Source organism: Apteryx mantelli, chromosome 2 (assembly GCF_036417845.1).
Source record: "Apteryx mantelli isolate bAptMan1 chromosome 2, bAptMan1.hap1, whole genome shotgun sequence".
NCBI lineage: Eukaryota > Metazoa > Chordata > Aves > Apterygiformes > Apterygidae > Apteryx > Apteryx mantelli.
Window position 1 is genome coordinate 73853238 of NC_089979.1, and position 16711 is coordinate 73869948.

Consider the following 16711-nt stretch of genomic DNA (forward strand, 5'->3'; position numbering starts at 1 on the left):
CAGAGACAAGTTTTTTTTCTGTTGAAATCTGTGACTAAATTCTGACTGACTTCCATTTGGACAGGAGCAGTATTTTTCCCTTAGACTTTTGAAAAACAGATCGCATAATGGTATCATCCTGAAGGCAACATATCTAAAATAGCTATAGGGCAGATGTGCATAATATGCATAAAGAGAGAGGCTACAGTAAGGAAAAAAGTCAAAACTTTTTGGTTTGTTATCCACACACGGGTGGATCCCTATCCCCCATTATCTCATAAATTCTCTTGCATGATGAAAGAAAGATTTCAGGTTTACTGCTGCATTTTCTGTTATATGCTGAACGACTCTAAATAAGTGCTTTACATAGTTCTATATGGCTTTTCAATTTAGACATCCAAATCAAATGAATTAAGACAGAATTCAATGTTTTCCTTGATGCAGTGTTGTACAAGGCTAAGCACCGAGCTCTACAGCAAAAGGAAAACAGTTGCATCATTCACAGAAAAAAGCATACATCTGCCTGCACTAGGTAAAGCACAGATTGCCAGAGATGGCATAGTGCAGACTATGTGGAACAAAGGCACAATGTTTATTTTGCTTACAAATCCAAACCTCAAGTGATTTCTAGTCATATACCAAAGGAGATAGGAGCAGAACAGGCAACAATGAGAAATGCTGTGGATTTTAAAACAGCATGAATCAAATATTTGAAAATCAGCATTTCAGCTGCTGTAAAGTTGCCAATATGGCAGTAGGCACTAGAAGTTTGTCCATCCATGAGATCAGGCTCAAAAACAAACTCCTGCTCTCCATTATCCTGGTGCACAGGAAAGTTTGAGGAGATGAAAGTTCATGGCCTACAGTTCAGAGGAAGTGTCCAGGTCCCACAACTGCTATTGCTATAAACTATTAATTATGTATGAATAAAGCATCCATGGTATTACATGCATTTAGAAACGCAGCAGTTCCTCAAAGGAAGTGTTATCCAGTTGTTTTTATATCCCTCAAAGACAGACGTCTTCTTGGCATCTAGAATGGAATATATAATCCAGGTGAGGCTGCTTCATGTGGGTAAGTTTCCTTCCTGACCCCTCAGGAGGTATTCTGCTCAGGGCAGCATAACCCCTGTTGCAGAATATCCAAGAAGTATTTCTGGTCCCACCAAAGGCACTTACTGTGTGGCTTGGCAGTAGACAAGGTTAGAAAAGAGCAAGTGTGCAGGTACATATATTTTGCAATAGCAACAAATCACCCTACAACAACTTTAGGGGGATATCACCAAATAATAAAAAAAAATTATATGGCAATTCAAATAGAGAAATCGGATGGTAACATGATAATAAAAATGAGGAGTTTTCACTAAACTGTTCCATACAGGTGTAAACAAATCCCACTTTATTGGCACGTCACCATTGAATTAACCTTTACAAATAGCTTCATTTTGGTTAGTTTGTTTTATTTTTACATATTTCAACATAAGATAAATTAATACATTGTCTCAGTTAGAGAGCTAAAAATGCTCCAGTTTAAAATAAGAATCTGGTAAATCGCTGGTGGGACAATATGTGTAGTTATTGTATGCCCTCAAAGCAAGACCAAAAGCCAGATTAAAAATTAACTGATAGAAAGACCACCTGTTGATTTCAAGCGGCTTTCAGAAAGCACCTCATTCTTAATTTCTGTGAATAAATGACTATAAAAGTTGAATGCAACTTTAACCTACTGTCTCTATCTCACAAAGCATTTATATCTACATCAAACTTCCTTTTAGTGCTGAACAATCTAAGTAATTATTTTAGCAGCAGATAAATGCCTAAACATGCAGCAGTGACTTCCTAGTGGGGGTGCTAAAAACTTTTTAAAGTAATTGAGATATACTTGAATTTCCATTGCTCAATAAGGCAACAGAACTAATGTCTACAGTGAAACTCTTTTCAAGAAAATAAAAACTGATCTAAATCTGCTTGAAAAAGAATAGGCTCACGTCCCTCTTTCCCTTCTACTGCTCATCAACACTCCAATTTTCAACTGGATCCTGAAGTTTTGGACACAGAAGTATCATATTAATGATAAGACAGATGGAGACAATACTGGAAATCTTGCAAGAGAACCTGTGTTAGCAAGATGGCCAACTCAACTTTTGTATACGCAGAAATGTTTGGGGTCTAAACACCTTCAAGCTTTTAGAGAAAGCTTACCAGCCCATGCTGGTAACTACACACAAGATTATCTCTGCATGCAGATACAGACTTACACCTTATAGAAGAAGTGCAAGTGCTTCAGTACAACCCTAATACAGGTGGTAGCAAACTAGTGCAGAGAACAAATATTCATCTATCATGATATTTTCAAATCTTAAGACTGTGACTTTTAGCATGTTTTAAAACTTCATTCTTCATATTTAACTTATAGCCCATGAAAGCTGCCACAGGGGAAAAAATGTTTTTTTTTTCCTTAAAGTGTAATGATGACAACGCACCTTCCAAACATTGCCTCACTGACATGTTTCATCTTTCATGATACCCATTAGTAATTTCCCTACTATGGAAAAAATGCACCAATTCATTTCATATAACTCACTAAACAGTGATAGCTCCTCTATCACAATTGACCTTAGCTGGATTCAAATGACCTTGAACTGAAGCTTCTATTTCTCCTGTTGGTCTATCAAGCCAGTCTCCTTTCTCCTTCAGAAATCCTGGAAATAGAAATCACTCTGTCACTCTCATGAGTGTCTCTCTGCTTAAGAAAGAATAATGAAAACTAAATACTAAAGCTGCATCATTCTCTCTCTCAGTTGCAGGCCTTTGATTACTCCATTCCAAAAGCTGGTACTATTTGCCAAAATGATGTTAAAATGTTTGGTTGTCAAGGTATGAAATAGTTTTAAAATGCCAAGTTATTTGTTTGGTTGATTCATTGTTGAGTACCGCCTGCTCAAGTTTTCTCACATAGAAAGGCAAGAGCTTTGATGCACATTGGTCCAGGAGGGCAATTTCACTCAAAGGTCAGAAAATACCTCCCACCTACTTGTCTACTAACACCGTAACTTAGCTTGCTTCATGGCCTAAAACAGAACGAATCTATAGCAGTAAAAATCTAAGCACATTCAGGTAGAGCTATATATTTTTACTGAATGATCACCACCGTCTAGAACAACGAGGGAATTATTTGCCATGTAAGTCAGTCCTACAGGATACGAAAGCCCATGGCTGATTATAGGCTTAAAAACAGGAAACTCCTCAGGTTTCCCTAAACATAATACAGTCTGGTTATAGACATCCGTTACTATAATACGACCCTCTTTGTCAAAGGCCACAGCTGCAGCATATATTTTGGAGGGGAAAATGAGGTTCAGTCCAAAGCTGTCCATCTGGCCAATGAGTTTCAGGTCTGCACTGAATATCTTAATTCGGGTGCTGCTGTTGTTTGGTCCTTTAGCCTTCAGGTGCTCTATTACTGCAACAGCACCTGAGGCCTGAGAGACCGCAACTCCTCTTGGGTTGGTTAACTTCGACTGGATCATCTGCGACTTCTCTAGCTTCCCCTTCCCGAAGTCGGCCGTCAAGCAGTAAAGGGCTCCGGCCTCCGAATCGGTCACGATGACTTTGTTCTCCCGGGTGGTGTCCAAACCCCAGGGCAAAGAGAAGCCTTCTCTGAGGGCCAGCGTCCCCCGCCCCTCAAAGTCAAATGCCTTCACCGAGCGGTCCCCGCCATCGGTGACCACCACGTGCCCATCCAGGGTGACCGTCACATCCAGCGGGTACTTGACATCGTTGCCCGCGTCGCCCCGCTCCCCAAACTGCCGCACGCAGGCCCCGCTCGCCCCGAACACCTTGATCCTCTTCTCGCCGTCGTGGGCCACGGCCAGGCGGCCGGAGCGCGGGCACGCCGCCACGCCGGTGGGGTTCACCAGCGCCCCCCAGCCCCCCAGGGCCAGCCGGAGCGCCGGGCCCGGCGGCGCCGCGCCGGCCGGCCCCGCCGCGGCCTCCAGCAGCTGCAGCAGCGGCAGGCAGTCGCTGGTCTCGGGCGAGCCCCAGGCGCGGCGGCAGAAGGGACACTCCAGCCCGCGCCGCCCCGCGCCGCACAGCGCCTCCGCGCAGCCCCAGCACAGGACGTGGCCGCAGGGCAGGTTGCGCGGCCGCCGCCGCCCGCCGGGCCCGTACGGCTCGAAGCACACCTTGCACTCCAGCAGGCCCAGCTCCTCCGCCGCCGCCGCCGCCGCCATCCGCCCTGCGCCGCCGCCGCCGCCACGGGCGCCGAGGGCGGGCGGGGACCGAGCAGGACGGGGCGAGGAGGCTCAGGCGGCGACACGGCTGCGGCGGGCGGGCGGGGACATAGCGGGGGCCGGTGGCAGGGGCGGGGCGGAGCGAGGGGGCGAGGCGGGGAAATGGCGGCGGCCGGTGGCGGGGGCCGGGGCGGGGCGGAGCGAGGGGACGAGGCGGGGAAATGGCGGCGGCCGGTGGCAGGGGCCAGGGCGGGGCGGAGCAAGCGAGGGGGCGAGGCGGGGAAATGGCGGCCACGGGGGGGGGGAAGAAAGGGGTTGGGGGAGGCGGGGCGATGGCGGCTAAATAACGTGCTGCGGCGCTAAGTAACGGCGCTGCAGCCCTCTCCCCGCCGACAGGTGCGTTTCGTGCGATTGACCAGAGGAGAGCTGGGAAAGCAGCTTTGGATACGGGGGCCGTATGGGTGGCTGATTCCCGTTTCTGTTTAAATTACAGCACTGAAGAAAAAAATAATAATTAGCCACGTAGAATATGCGCTATATTCTTATACACACCCAGCTGCCAAATTATCCCAGTGCTGCTGGTGCTAATTATACAGGTGTAAAGAAGCGGTCACACGTTCATACAATTTCCTGTTCCGTTCTGAGAGGCTTTGGGAAATGTAATGAAAATATTTACACTAATCGCTAACAGCTGCTTTTCCCAAACAGGTGAATACACACACTGTGAGGTGCATGGACAGCGAGCCTGCTCTTTCTGGAAGGTGCTGTGCTTCTGGCTTCCTCTCAGAATAAATGCAGAGTGCCTGCACAGTGGATCCATCCTAAACATCCTACAGCTGCTCATCTGACATAGCTTCACCAGGCTGTCACATATCCAGAAATCCTGCATGGCCCTCCAGGTTCGGTATTCCCGAGCACGCAGCAGCCTTGTGCTAAGCAGCTGACCTTTTTGGATTTACAGATATCTGACAGTCCGAGATAAATTTCAACAGCTCTCATAATGCACCTCAAAAAAAAATTTCTGGACAGAAAAAGGGAGATGTTTTAACTCAGTAGCTGCAGTACTGGCCAGTATTAAAAATATAAAATACCAGTTCCCAGCTTGAGCTGGCCCATGGGATATAAGCAGACAATGTGCTGTAAGCAACATCTTCCCCCCCCCCCCCCCCAACCTGGCCTGAAGTGGCAGCAGCTCCCAGAGGCTATGAGCAATATTAAGAGTTGTAACAGGCCATAGGCTGGGGACTGTTGTGCTAAAAGCATCAGACCCACTTGCAGGTCTAAGACTGCAACACCTGTAATGAACAGCAAAGGCTGGTCAAAAGAAGAACAATCAGATAAAGCTTTGAACTGGATATTTTTGGAGCTCAAAGGTGACATTCACTTTTTAGAAAGTCACACAGCTTTTATTTTCATTCTAGCCTTAGTAAATGAAAATATACTACCTTGCAATCATACCTTTCCATCTGTTTTGAAATAAACTGGCAAAGGGGGAAGGCTAGGGCAAGAAAATTTTGAGACCCCTCATAAGGAGTGCTTCTGTATCGTGGTAAATAACTGACCAAAAACTCAAAATGAGCCCCCCAAATTCTGTAATTTTGAAAATTGCAAAAGTGTCCGTAAGGCAACAGTAGAAGACCCTCAAAGAAGGGGTTGTGTCCAGGTAAACATGCAAAAGCTCTGCAGGCTTTCCTTGAACCCCTCCCACAATGTACAACCTCTGTGCCAGTTGCCTACTTGCAACTGTGTTCTTACAGAAGAGAGCAGCATATTTACAAGCAAACGCAGGAACATTTTCTCCCCATGCTCTCTGCTTTATTGTCAGCTGCTTCACTTCCCTCACCTATTTCCCACTTGATTATAGTTCCCCCTTGGTGGCTGCTGCCAAGCTTTCTTGTCTGCTCACTGCCGGTTAGTCTTGGCTTGTAATCGTGACTAACAGGGAGGGGGAGAAACAACTTGCACCAGCTTCCCGCCTCTCTTGCCCAGCTGCCGTTACTGGCACAAGGCCAGCATTACAGGAAATGGTATTTGAAGAGCTGCTGCCGTTATTTCCAGGCCTGTGAGTGTCCGAGGTAGACCTGCATAACTCCACACAGACAGCATCTACTGGCAACCACAGAAAAGGGTCATTTTCTTTAGTTCTGATTATTTGAATGAATATAGAAGAAAAAGATCCACTTTTAAAATGCTTATTTACATATGGAGTTTACAAAAAGCTATGCACAAAGGCAGTTAAGGCAGTGACAGAGTTCACTTTGAAAGCAAAACCATCAAAGTGTTCCACAGACATTTTTCCATATGCTGAAGCCTGCTTTAAGAGTGCCCCAAAATGTGTCTGATTTTAAAAAGTAGTGAGATTAAAAAAAAAAGGAAGGTGGGAAGTTATTTTAATTAATTTTATCAAGGTACAAACTTTAGTATATACAGCACCTCCAGAAAATAATCTAGTCCCCATTCTCTGTGTCTGTCTGAAAAGTCATTGACTTTTTGAAGACACTTAATTTCACACTGGTTGCCTGAAAAGGAAGAAACAATAGCATATTATTGTATTGTAAGTCATGGAAAAAATGCAAACTATCAGAAAAAAAAAAGTCTTATTCATATATTTTGTCACAGCACCTAACTAACACAAATGGGCTGAGCAGAATTTAGCAGTTTCTCTTGCAGTGGGATGCAACTGTCAGTGCCAACAACACACTGTGCATGGACACTGCAGAGGTCTCAGAAAGACAAAAGAACTGAGTGCAATATCAAAGCATATTGAGAAGTACATTTAAAATGAAAATCCGGCAATAATTCTGACTTTCCTTATTTTGGTGGATTTAAGTTACACGTTTAACATTTCCTTTAGCAGAACATTTTATTTTTCCTCTTCAGCTCCAGTACAGCAGAAACTGCAAAACTAATATGCAAAGGCCTTGTATTAAAACTGGGGTAGCTGGTGATGAGGTGCAGAGAAAGCTAAAATCGTTAAACAGGACTAAGACTAAAGCTGCAAGACCACTGAGTGCAGTTTGAATCCTGGGAGAATGAAAAGCTGCCATGGGGAGGAAAGAGGCCATGTCTGTCTTATGAGTGACACATGTTTTTCTCATACCTTTTGAAGAGCTGAGAATTTTCCTTAACAACAAAATCCTTCTGGCAAAATTATATTTATTTTCCCCCTATTATTTTTTCATTACTCCGCCTCCTACATAAGAAGCAAACAGATGACTCTGTATCGCTCGCTGCAGGGTGGGATAGAAGCACAAACACATTTGCGCGTTCTGGAAAAAATCGTAACAGCCAAAAGATAACTTACCATACAAGCTTTTAATTTCAGATTCAGGAACATAAAATGGTGGGCCTGGAAAAAAAATGGATAAAGCTAATCAGAGAGAAGGGAGAGGGAGGAGACAAGCGTGTTTTCCACTGCAGCTGGAGTGCTAGCCCCACTGCGCACAGCACCTGGTCTGCAGTCTGGCCCCAGAAGTACCACCCCCTGCAGCATCCAGAAAACAACATCTCCAAGAACACAAAGCACCTTGGTGCACCACCAGATAGCTTCAGGTGTCACAGCTGGACTATTTCAGGACTTCTGCCGCTGTAGCTGTATTGTCAGAAGAGAGGAAGGTCGTGACCATGCCGTGCATATGACCACTCTCAGTGCTGCATGTGAATTGAGCCAATAATCCCATTATACTATAATGGCATAATTAAAGCAAAAAGCTGAATAATGGGAGGGAGAGCAATGAATTAAATTATTGTGGTTAATGATGACAAGACCTGTTCTTTGAAGGGTAACTGAGGAACCCAAAAGCAACAAGAAATTTGTTTCTTTTGAGCGTTAATAATTAACCAAAAAGTCTTGACCCCTCCCCCCAAACTTTGGTATATAATAAAAGTTATGAAATGGAAAAGTACTTTGTGGCTTTACAGAATTTCACCTTTTCCAGGCATATTCAGACCTGACTCATGGTTGGGGTTAGAAAGGAGGCAGAAGACGGGCAACACATTTGGTTGCGAGTATTGAGTAAATCAAAGATCTATCATAACTGGATGGTCTTGGGAATGCTTCAAGGTCTCTAGGATGGGCAGGACAAACAGTGTGTTACTCTAAACTTCCACCCTTCCAATTTAATTGTTCATTGTGTTAATACACCATGTTTGTCCTGCACTTGCTCTTGGCACATCTGGATGCCACAGAAAAAGCAAATTTAGTTTCAAGCTTGGTCACATGTAAAATTTTTTGCTACAACTTATTGGTGTGATCTGCTAACACAGCCATGTTCATAAAAGCACTGGGAAGATACTAATATATCAGTCACATCTATATACAATTTCTATTAAGGCATGCAAAATCAAAACATGAACAGTGCAAAGTTCTTACCTTTGTGTTTGTTTGGATCATATAAAACAGTAACGAGGAGATAAGAAGAACTTTTCTCCATTAGGGAGATCATCAAACTGGCATAGCTGAAAGGAGATAGTTATATTCTATTATTTTGGAACTGTACAGACATTTAAGCATAGCATTCAAAATATTCACCAAAAAAGGTAATATGATGTATTCCTATGCAAAGACAATTTTAACTGAACTGTACAGAAAATAAACAGAGATATATAAGCATGAAATTCATGAAACCTCTCAAATAAACGTTACTGTGTAGTTCTCATAAACAAGCATTTTTCTTTTTCCCCGTATAAGTCTCCCAAATAACAGACAAAACAGAATTTGTTTGCCACAGTCTAGAATTACTACACAATACAGTACTGAGCTTTTAAAATTATTATGAATTCTAGACTGTATATCCACTTAAAAAGTCCTGCTGGTAGGACCAAACTAAATTTGGTTTGGCTATAGGCAAGAAGGAAGAATTGAAATAAAGGGAAGTGAGGGTAAGAAGAACAAAGACAGGGAGGAGAAGCAGATGGAGTGAAAAGGAAATAATAAAATTTAGATGAGACTTGCAGCTCTGCTTCTGCTGGGTTGCAACAAACCACATATTTTCCCACCAAGAGGCAGGACAGCTTCCTGAAGAAAGCTCACAAATCTAGAGTACAGTGCTCTGCAACTGACGCCTGCGGTAGGGAAGAACTTGTTTAGGTTACTCTGAGAAATGAAGGAGGACTCATTGACAAATAGCAGGAGGAAAAAAAACACATAATCACCAGATACGTTAAAAGAAAGAAAATAATAACAAAGGGAGATTACTAACCGTTGTCTGTCGCATGGATTGACAGCTACTAGAGCTCCTCTGTCCCAAACCCCATCAAACTTGCCAACAATTGCACTACAGGGATATGAGGAAAAGATTTAAAAATACTAAAAAGGTATGTTCATCTTTATTCAGATACTTCTATGGAGTCACAAGGAATCTCCAGCTAGCTGTGCAGATACCCCAATAGCTTATTTGTTGTTAGGGTTCAGCATCTTCGTGACCCAAAGCATTATGAACCGGGTCTCAAGAAACCCACCTGGCATGTGGCCCTGCCAGGAGGACACAGAGATGCTGGAATTGCTCAGCATTTCCCCATCGTTTAATGGTGCTGAGACGAGGCAGGAAGGAAGAAATCCAGTCTGAACATTTCTCTTCTGGGCTACAAGCTTGGGTTTTTGGCAATCAAACCCTGCTGTGACCCTTGAGACAGCACTAACACACACTCAGGATGTCCCCAGTTCTCAGCCACCTTCTAACACCACGTGTGATCTCAAACGCAGGTTAGGGAAGGCACCTTGCTGCATTGGTATCACTGAACTCAACGCGCCTAGCAGTGTAAGACACATCTGTTCCCAGCTGCATGCTTGGGACACTTAGCTTCAGTCTGAAATTTGTTTAACATTAGAAGAGCTAAGTTACATTGCTACTTGCCTTGGTCTAACGTAGTCATAAGCACTATTTTTGCTCTTGGATATGCTGGCAGGTGGCTTCAGTGACCACACGAAACCTGCAAATGGCCAAGGCTATTGGGAACCACCTTTGCTAATGGCTGGTAAGAGCAGCCAGGGTGACACTAGAGATGGGGATGTTGTGGGGGGAAGGAAGAGTTTCATTTCTGGTAATTATTTAAAACAGAAGTTTAGAGAGTAATGTAGCAATAAAGTAAATTGCATAATTTTAAAGCAAGTTGGAAAGCGCTAAGTTTCCCTAGAGAGGAAAATATGGTATGGAATTGCACAATACCTTTCTGCCTAATGGGAGAGTCTGTTGGCATCTGGTTGCATCACCTCTTCCCTTGCTGCTCCTCACTACCTGCTGCACATCTCATTGCAACAGCATCACTAAATTTTTGGCATCTAACCTATATGCTGATCCTGTATTTCCCACTCTGATGCGATGAGACACGGTAACGCTTTAAAGTCCTGACTTCTTTTAAAGCTTGCCAAGACTAAGGATCTAATTTAGATACCCAGTCATAACTGAAAGGAGGTTTTTTAAAGAGACAGTGAAATGTGCAGAGAGGGGAAAGCAGCAAAGTCTGGCAGGGCAAATGCAAACCTAACCCGAGGTTTGGATGCCGTTCTCCTCTCTGTGTGACGAAGGCCATCTACATGACCTTAGGGAAGCTCCTGCAGTTTTCTGCACCTAGTTTTTCTCCCCAGCTTTAATCTGGTCTAACTGGAAGGACAGTGCTGGCTCTGCACAGGCATTTCAGGTACTCCACTCCCCTCCACTTTTGCCAGGGGCCTGCAGATGCCGCAGGCTGTGGGCAGACTCGTGCTGCAGCCTTGCCCTGGTCGCAGGCTCCTGCCCTCCTCCCTCCATCCCAATTTCCTTCTGACGAAAAGCAAGCCATGGGGAAGGGGAAGGAAAAGGTGGGCAGCTGTCCTTCATCCTGAACTGGAGGCAGGATGAGGCCAGGGTGCTAGGAAGTGCTCTGGTGGATGTACCTTTTTTTGGATCCCTACCTAATCTTTTAGCTCCCTACATTATCTCCTGTTGCACATTTATATGGTGCTTAGCACAATAGATGCCAGCCTAGGTACTGCAAGGATTAGTAAAAATTTACATGTAAAGTAGAAATTCACGTATCAGCAGAAACCCCCCTGGATTTAGGCAGTAAAGCTGTGAATTGCTATCTCTGCATATGTTTAGGAGTTTCAGTTAATACAAATTTTTTTCGGTTTGGGGTTGTTGTTGGGGTTTTTTTTTTTTTTTTTTAAACTGGCAACCATAATTGTATTAGGAGCTACAATGGTTGAGTAATATAACTGTTTTACATACTTCCCAGAGTTCCCACAAAGAGCAGTAATTCCTGTTACTCATTAACTAACGAAAGAGTCTTTGAAATATCCCATTCTGACAAAGGTCACGAGCACATTGGAGTTCTCCTGTCTAATGAACGCTCAGCATTGAGATCAAAAGCATTTGCTTCCAGACCAGCCCCAGCAAGAGCGAAATAAGTTAAATTTCCATAATTACTGGGTAATTAATCAAATTGTCTGTATGTAGAAACTAGAACAGTGTGTGCATTTTTGTAGTCACAGGTATCTGCTGACTGCTGAACAAGATTCATATTTTCACCTTCAAATTCTTTATAAGAACGCCCAGTACAGAACCACACACCCAGAACCTGTATCTGCCAATTTATTTTGTGGGTGACAAAGTATGTACTGGATCCAGCAATACACACTGACAATTTTTTAATTACATATTTGTGGTTTATTTTATAATGTCATTCCACTGTGTTATGATGGAAGTCATGGATTTTACCATGCTACTTGCTACTAAATTTAGAACTGAATTTTTCAAAAATTGCTGACAAGAAGCTTGAGCATTCCCTGGACAACCCGTCAACTCGCAGCTAGAAGGATTTAAAGGAGTCTACAAAGCACGGGCAAGGAGGAAACCAGGCAGTATCTACGAAGCCACTTTCACATACCGCCCATCTGTTCCAAGGCATCCATTTTTGCAGGACTAGTTACATATGCACTGTTCAAGCCAAATGGAGTCAGCTACACCAGCAAAAGTTTTAGCAGTGAGTCTACTGTATAAAAGACTTTGGTCTCTAGTAGTGAATACTCTTTTTTTCCAGTTGATGCAGATTAAAAGCGAATATCATAAAGTAAACACCATATTTTGGTTTCTTAAACTACCTATTACATCTGTATTTCTAGTAGCTCTGAAAGGGCTATCCAAGTAAAGACTAAGACTTCACCTCCTCCTTATTGAACAGCTGTGGGTTGATATTAGCAGCTTGCTCCTTACAGTTGTTTTATACGAAAAGCAAGCAAACACACAAAACCTTGCCAAAACCCTTAGACTCTAGAGAAAATTGCGTCTGAGTGAGAACTGCAGGATTGGGGAACCACAGTGCAGGACTCAGGGCACCTTCAGCTCCCTACGAGACATGTTCCCCCTTAGAGCATCAGAGACAACACAGCCCTCTTGCACATCCCCCAGTCCCCAGGGGCCTTTGCACTGGCCTAGGTCTAAGGATGTTTTAGGAGAGACTTAAACGTGTCCATTGCCAACACCACCAGAAATCTCCTGGGGAACAGGAAATAAGCCAGATGCGTTAACATCTACAGCACAGTCCTCTATGCTAGAGGCTGGAGAGAGTCGTAAGCCCTGCTGTGGTCTCTGTACAACTCTGATTTTCAAGATTCCCCAGCAGGTAAACCAGGAGCAGAAAATTAGGTGCAATGCCACCAGAAAATGTTGGGGCCACACAGAACAACAGATTGAAACATTTGTCAGGAGTTGATAGTGCTGACTGTACTAAGTATTTGGCATTTTATGTTGTGCCTTTTAACTAGTTAAAAAGGGCATTTGAGCACCAAGGATCCCTTAGAAGACATCAGTAGGTCAGGCCACGTTTGCCAAGATACTTGTGAAGTCCTTGTTTGACAATACAGTATATACAGTGACCTAAGACTGCAGTGATGTACCTTTTGCCAATTGAGAAAGGTGTTTTAACTAAACTAGGGGATACATAATCAATGGGTACGGCTTATGTATGCTTCATAAATGAGATATTTTTATCCCTAAACTATTTAAGACTTAGCTAAAGGAGAAGCTTTCTGAGAAGACACCTCCAGTTTATTCTTGTCACTTTTACTGAGCTACTCTGAATATGGGACTGCGTTAGGATTTTGCTTGTTAGAATCCCTCAATAACATTAAACATAATTTGGTTTTACTGTAAAAGCAGACATGTTTTTCTATAACTTTCATATGACACCTTAGAACAACTATATATTTTTACATGGGCTTGTTGACAACTTTATCTCATGCTTAAGAACAGAGTTAATTTTTGAGGAAGATTGACTATTCACATTTATCGTACAAGTCAGTAGGAGTTTTCTTGAGAGGGCTTGTTCCAAATGTTTATGGTTGGTTCAAATAAAATAATTTAACAGTATTAATATATGTTTGACTATAGAAAATTGCAGAACACACTGTGTATTCCTACCTGGACAAATCATAAATACTGCAGCAGTACAGAGAAATGTTCCCAGACATGCTCTACAACAAAAGCAAGGGAAACTGGTTAGTGAACTACATCTCTAAATGCGCACTTAGGTCTAACGGGGAGAAACTGTGAGAACCATTTTTAGCTGTCCTTTTCTGAGGCACCTCTCCCGACCCCCTCCCTAGAGGTTCTCATTCATCAAGGCACGCAGCTACCCAGTTTTGCAGTACACTATGCTGCAGGCTTGAAAGTTAGGTGCAGGCTTTAAATTTAGACCAACCTGACAATGCAAGAGACATACCTGCAACATCTTTGCACCCGAAGTCCCTGGCACAGGCTCCTCACGATAAGGCAGACTGTGTTCGGCGAAAAACTCCTTCAGCGCTTGCTCGCTGATCTCCACACCGATGACACGGTGCCCCATGTCTGCCAGCCTGCGCACACCACAGAAAGCACCCATGGTCACCCAAGGCCCCTATGCCGGGCCACCAGCACGCGTGCATCTCCCCAGCAGCGTGTATTCATTAGGAAATGCTTCTTGCTTCTCCATTTTAGGAGGCATTGGTATGCCTAAGCTTGACTTTCTGGAGTTTTCACATTTTATTGAAAACCTCCTTCATGTGACCAGAATTTAAATTAGCACCAGTCAGATTGGGACTTAAAGGCTTTATTCAGATTCAGCTGATAATTCATTTATCTTTTATGGACTTGATGAAAACAGAAAGGTGGCTCCTCAGAGAACTCTCCGTTTCAGTCTACGCTCGCATGTTCGGCTCTGAACCGTGGTGCCTGAGCGAGTGCGTGCGGTCCACCCTGCCGCCTCCGCCATGTGGCAGGGGCTGGCAGCTTGGGCGCAGGTGGTGGGGTGCGGTACCCTCCTCACTGCTGTGGCGAAACGCCACAGCAACATGCGGCAGAGCCTGCCATCGCGCTGGGAAGCGGCTATTGGCAGGATAATGTGTGGTAACCACGGGTAGTCTGATTCCCCAAGGGTGCTGCTTCATCAAGGTTTTTGGTTTGTCCCCACCTCCGAGAAGCAGTGGTGGCTTATGCAGCCCCTTGTTATAAATACAAGCCAGACAAAAAAGTAGAAAATACAAAATTATATTTAATTCAGATGTCTTTCCCAGTGTGATATGCCACCTGGTCCTACAAGCAGTTGCTCTGGCACACCTGACCTTGGTGCAGGCAATTTAAGCCAGCACTGGCAAAGAAAGAAGTGGTCATTGGGGCATGGCTTCAGCCACACCGTCTGTCACAAATGCAGCACTCCCCAAGGCGGACTCGGGACAACGAGGAGGACTTTCAGGTTAGTCCTTAACCATCCCAGTTAGGCTACTAAACAAGAAGTCAGTAAATAAAACCAAACTTCCTCCTCTTCCCTTCAGTGCCCAGTAATGCTGCTTTGCTGCCAGCAGAGATGCAGCATGTTCCTGTTGGCCATTACAAGGTTGGGATTTCCCCCTCTCCCTTCCTCCCTCCCCACAACAACTTGGATTTTTTTTCTGTGTTTTACCATTTCATTTCTACCGCTTTACCACAAAGTGGAAAAAATATCCTCAGTCCACTCCGGCCATTTAAAAGAATATCCAGATACTTCTGTAGGAGCCTGTAGAAGAAAAGGTACTTGTTACTTAACATGGGACTATGTGTGTTGGCACGTTCGAAGCCAAACGCTACACAATATGCCAGGTAACACACAAACTCCATGACAGATTGTACTTCTTATTTCAAGCTGCTCAATACAATTAGGAATAAAAACAAGAAATAAAAACCTTCACCTTTCATTTAGTTAGAAACAAAGTAAATTTAATTTCTGTTAGGAAAGAGTACAGCTGACTCTTAACATAAACAACCAAACCACCTCTAAAAGGGCCACATTAGATTACTTAAACAGAATGATAATTAAACCTCTGTATCAATCAAATCAGCTATATATGTCTGAAACACAGTTTTCATTGGTTGCAAGAGTGTGTAATTGGTTTTGCTCTCTTACGGACTAGCCTTCCAGTGCTCCAATGCCCCCAGTTTCACAACTCACAGACAGTAATGCAGAACTCTTGCATCAGAAGATTTAAGATTTTTAGTCAAGTTCTTAAGCTTTGTAGTTTAAAAACTGATTAAAGGAGTAAAAGTTGTAAAAGCAACGCAACCCTTTCTTTGCTCTGCTTTATGACAAATGTGGGTCACAAAAGTATTTGTATTTATTTTAGTTTCAAGCTGTGTCTGTATAAATAATTTTTCCTTCTTATGGGCTGCACTTTTACTATGAGTTTTATGAACAAGTCATTCATCCCATGGCATTCACTTAAACAGCTTAGGCAGGAGAGTGAAATCACGTACGGGTGCCGTTGCTCCTTGTGAAAGCCGATTTTACCCGTTTCCCATCTCTGCAGCCATTCCTGCTCGGCCACCACTCTCTCCTGGGCCCCAATATCGGCGCTTCCCGCGGCTCCGCGCCCCTCTGCTGCGCCGTCCATTGTTCCCCAGGAGCTGCAGCACCTGTGCAAAAAAACGGGGGGGGGGGGGGGGGCAGAACAACCCAGCCCCCGAGCAGCAGCTCGGACGAGGCTCTTGAGCCAAAAGAAAACGCAGCGCAGCTGCAGCAATCGTGTTTGCAGAACACTCGGGCGCAGCGGCGGCGAGGGCGGCACTCGCGCCCCTGCCCGCGCGCGGCCGCCCCCCGCGGGGAAACCCTGCTCGCCCTGCTGGGGGGGAATGGAATAAAATAAAAAAATATAGTTTTTTATATCTCTTACGCGAAGCCGGCGCGGGCTGCCCCGGCCCGGCGGTGGAGGCAGGAGCGGAGCGGTGCGGTGCGGTGCGGGAGGCGCCGCCCCGCGTTGCCCGCCCCCTCGCCACGCACCGCGGAGAGCGGAAGCGGCGGCAGGAGGAGGCGGGCTGAGGGTGCTCGGCACCAGGAGGAGGAGGAGGAGGAGGAGGAGGAGGAAGAAGATAGGGATGGCGGCGGTGAGTGGCCCCCTTCCGCCGCTGCCCGCGGGGCTCCCGCCGGCTGCGCCCGCGGGCTGCGGGCAGGGGCGGGCGCTGCCCCCGGCGCTGCCCCTGGCGCGGCGCTGCGCGGGGGTCGGCGCGGCCGCCCTCA

General features: G+C 44.8%; 2 protein-coding genes across 2 annotated transcripts; both read right to left on the bottom strand.

Moving 5' to 3' along the window:
• Window positions 1-1349: 1349 nt before the first annotated feature.
• Window positions 1350-4327, bottom strand: NHLRC1 (NHL repeat containing E3 ubiquitin protein ligase 1). Its single transcript, XM_013962058.2, has one exon. It carries the CDS (start codon window positions 4208-4210, stop codon window positions 3092-3094), a length of 1119 nt encoding a protein of 372 aa, XP_013817512.2. The 5' UTR covers window positions 4211-4327; the 3' UTR covers window positions 1350-3091.
• Window positions 4328-6583: 2256 nt separating this feature from the next.
• Window positions 6584-16490, bottom strand: TPMT (thiopurine S-methyltransferase). Its single transcript, XM_067290900.1, has 9 exons — window positions 16368-16490; window positions 15952-16110; window positions 15125-15217; window positions 13910-14042; window positions 13609-13661; window positions 9412-9486; window positions 8583-8668; window positions 7515-7559; window positions 6584-6729 (listed from the first exon to the last, which is right to left on the bottom strand). Exons 2-9 carry the CDS (start codon window positions 16086-16088, stop codon window positions 6614-6616), a joined length of 738 nt encoding a protein of 245 aa, XP_067147001.1. The 5' UTR covers window positions 16089-16110; window positions 16368-16490; the 3' UTR covers window positions 6584-6613.
• Window positions 16491-16711: the final 221 nt, after the last annotated feature.

What these genes read in the sequence shown, in the direction of transcription:
- NHLRC1 (XM_013962058.2), bottom strand. Translation starts at nt 4,210, where the DNA reads ATGGCGGCGGCGGCGGCGGCGGAGGAGCTGGGCCTGCTGGAGTGCAAG.
- TPMT (XM_067290900.1), bottom strand. Translation starts at nt 16,088, where the DNA reads ATGGACGGCGCAGCAGAGGGGCGCGGAGCCGCGGGAAGCGCCGATATT. An exon ending in CACAAGGAGCAACGGCACCC is followed by an intron (nt 15,218 to 15,951) that starts GTACGTGATTTC and finishes TTTCTTCTACAG; the next exon opens with GCTCCTACAGAAGTATCTGG. An exon ending in AATCCATGCGACAGACAACG is followed by an intron (nt 8,669 to 9,411) that starts GTTAGTAATCTC and finishes ATCTCCTTTCAG; the next exon opens with CTATGCCAGTTTGATGATCT.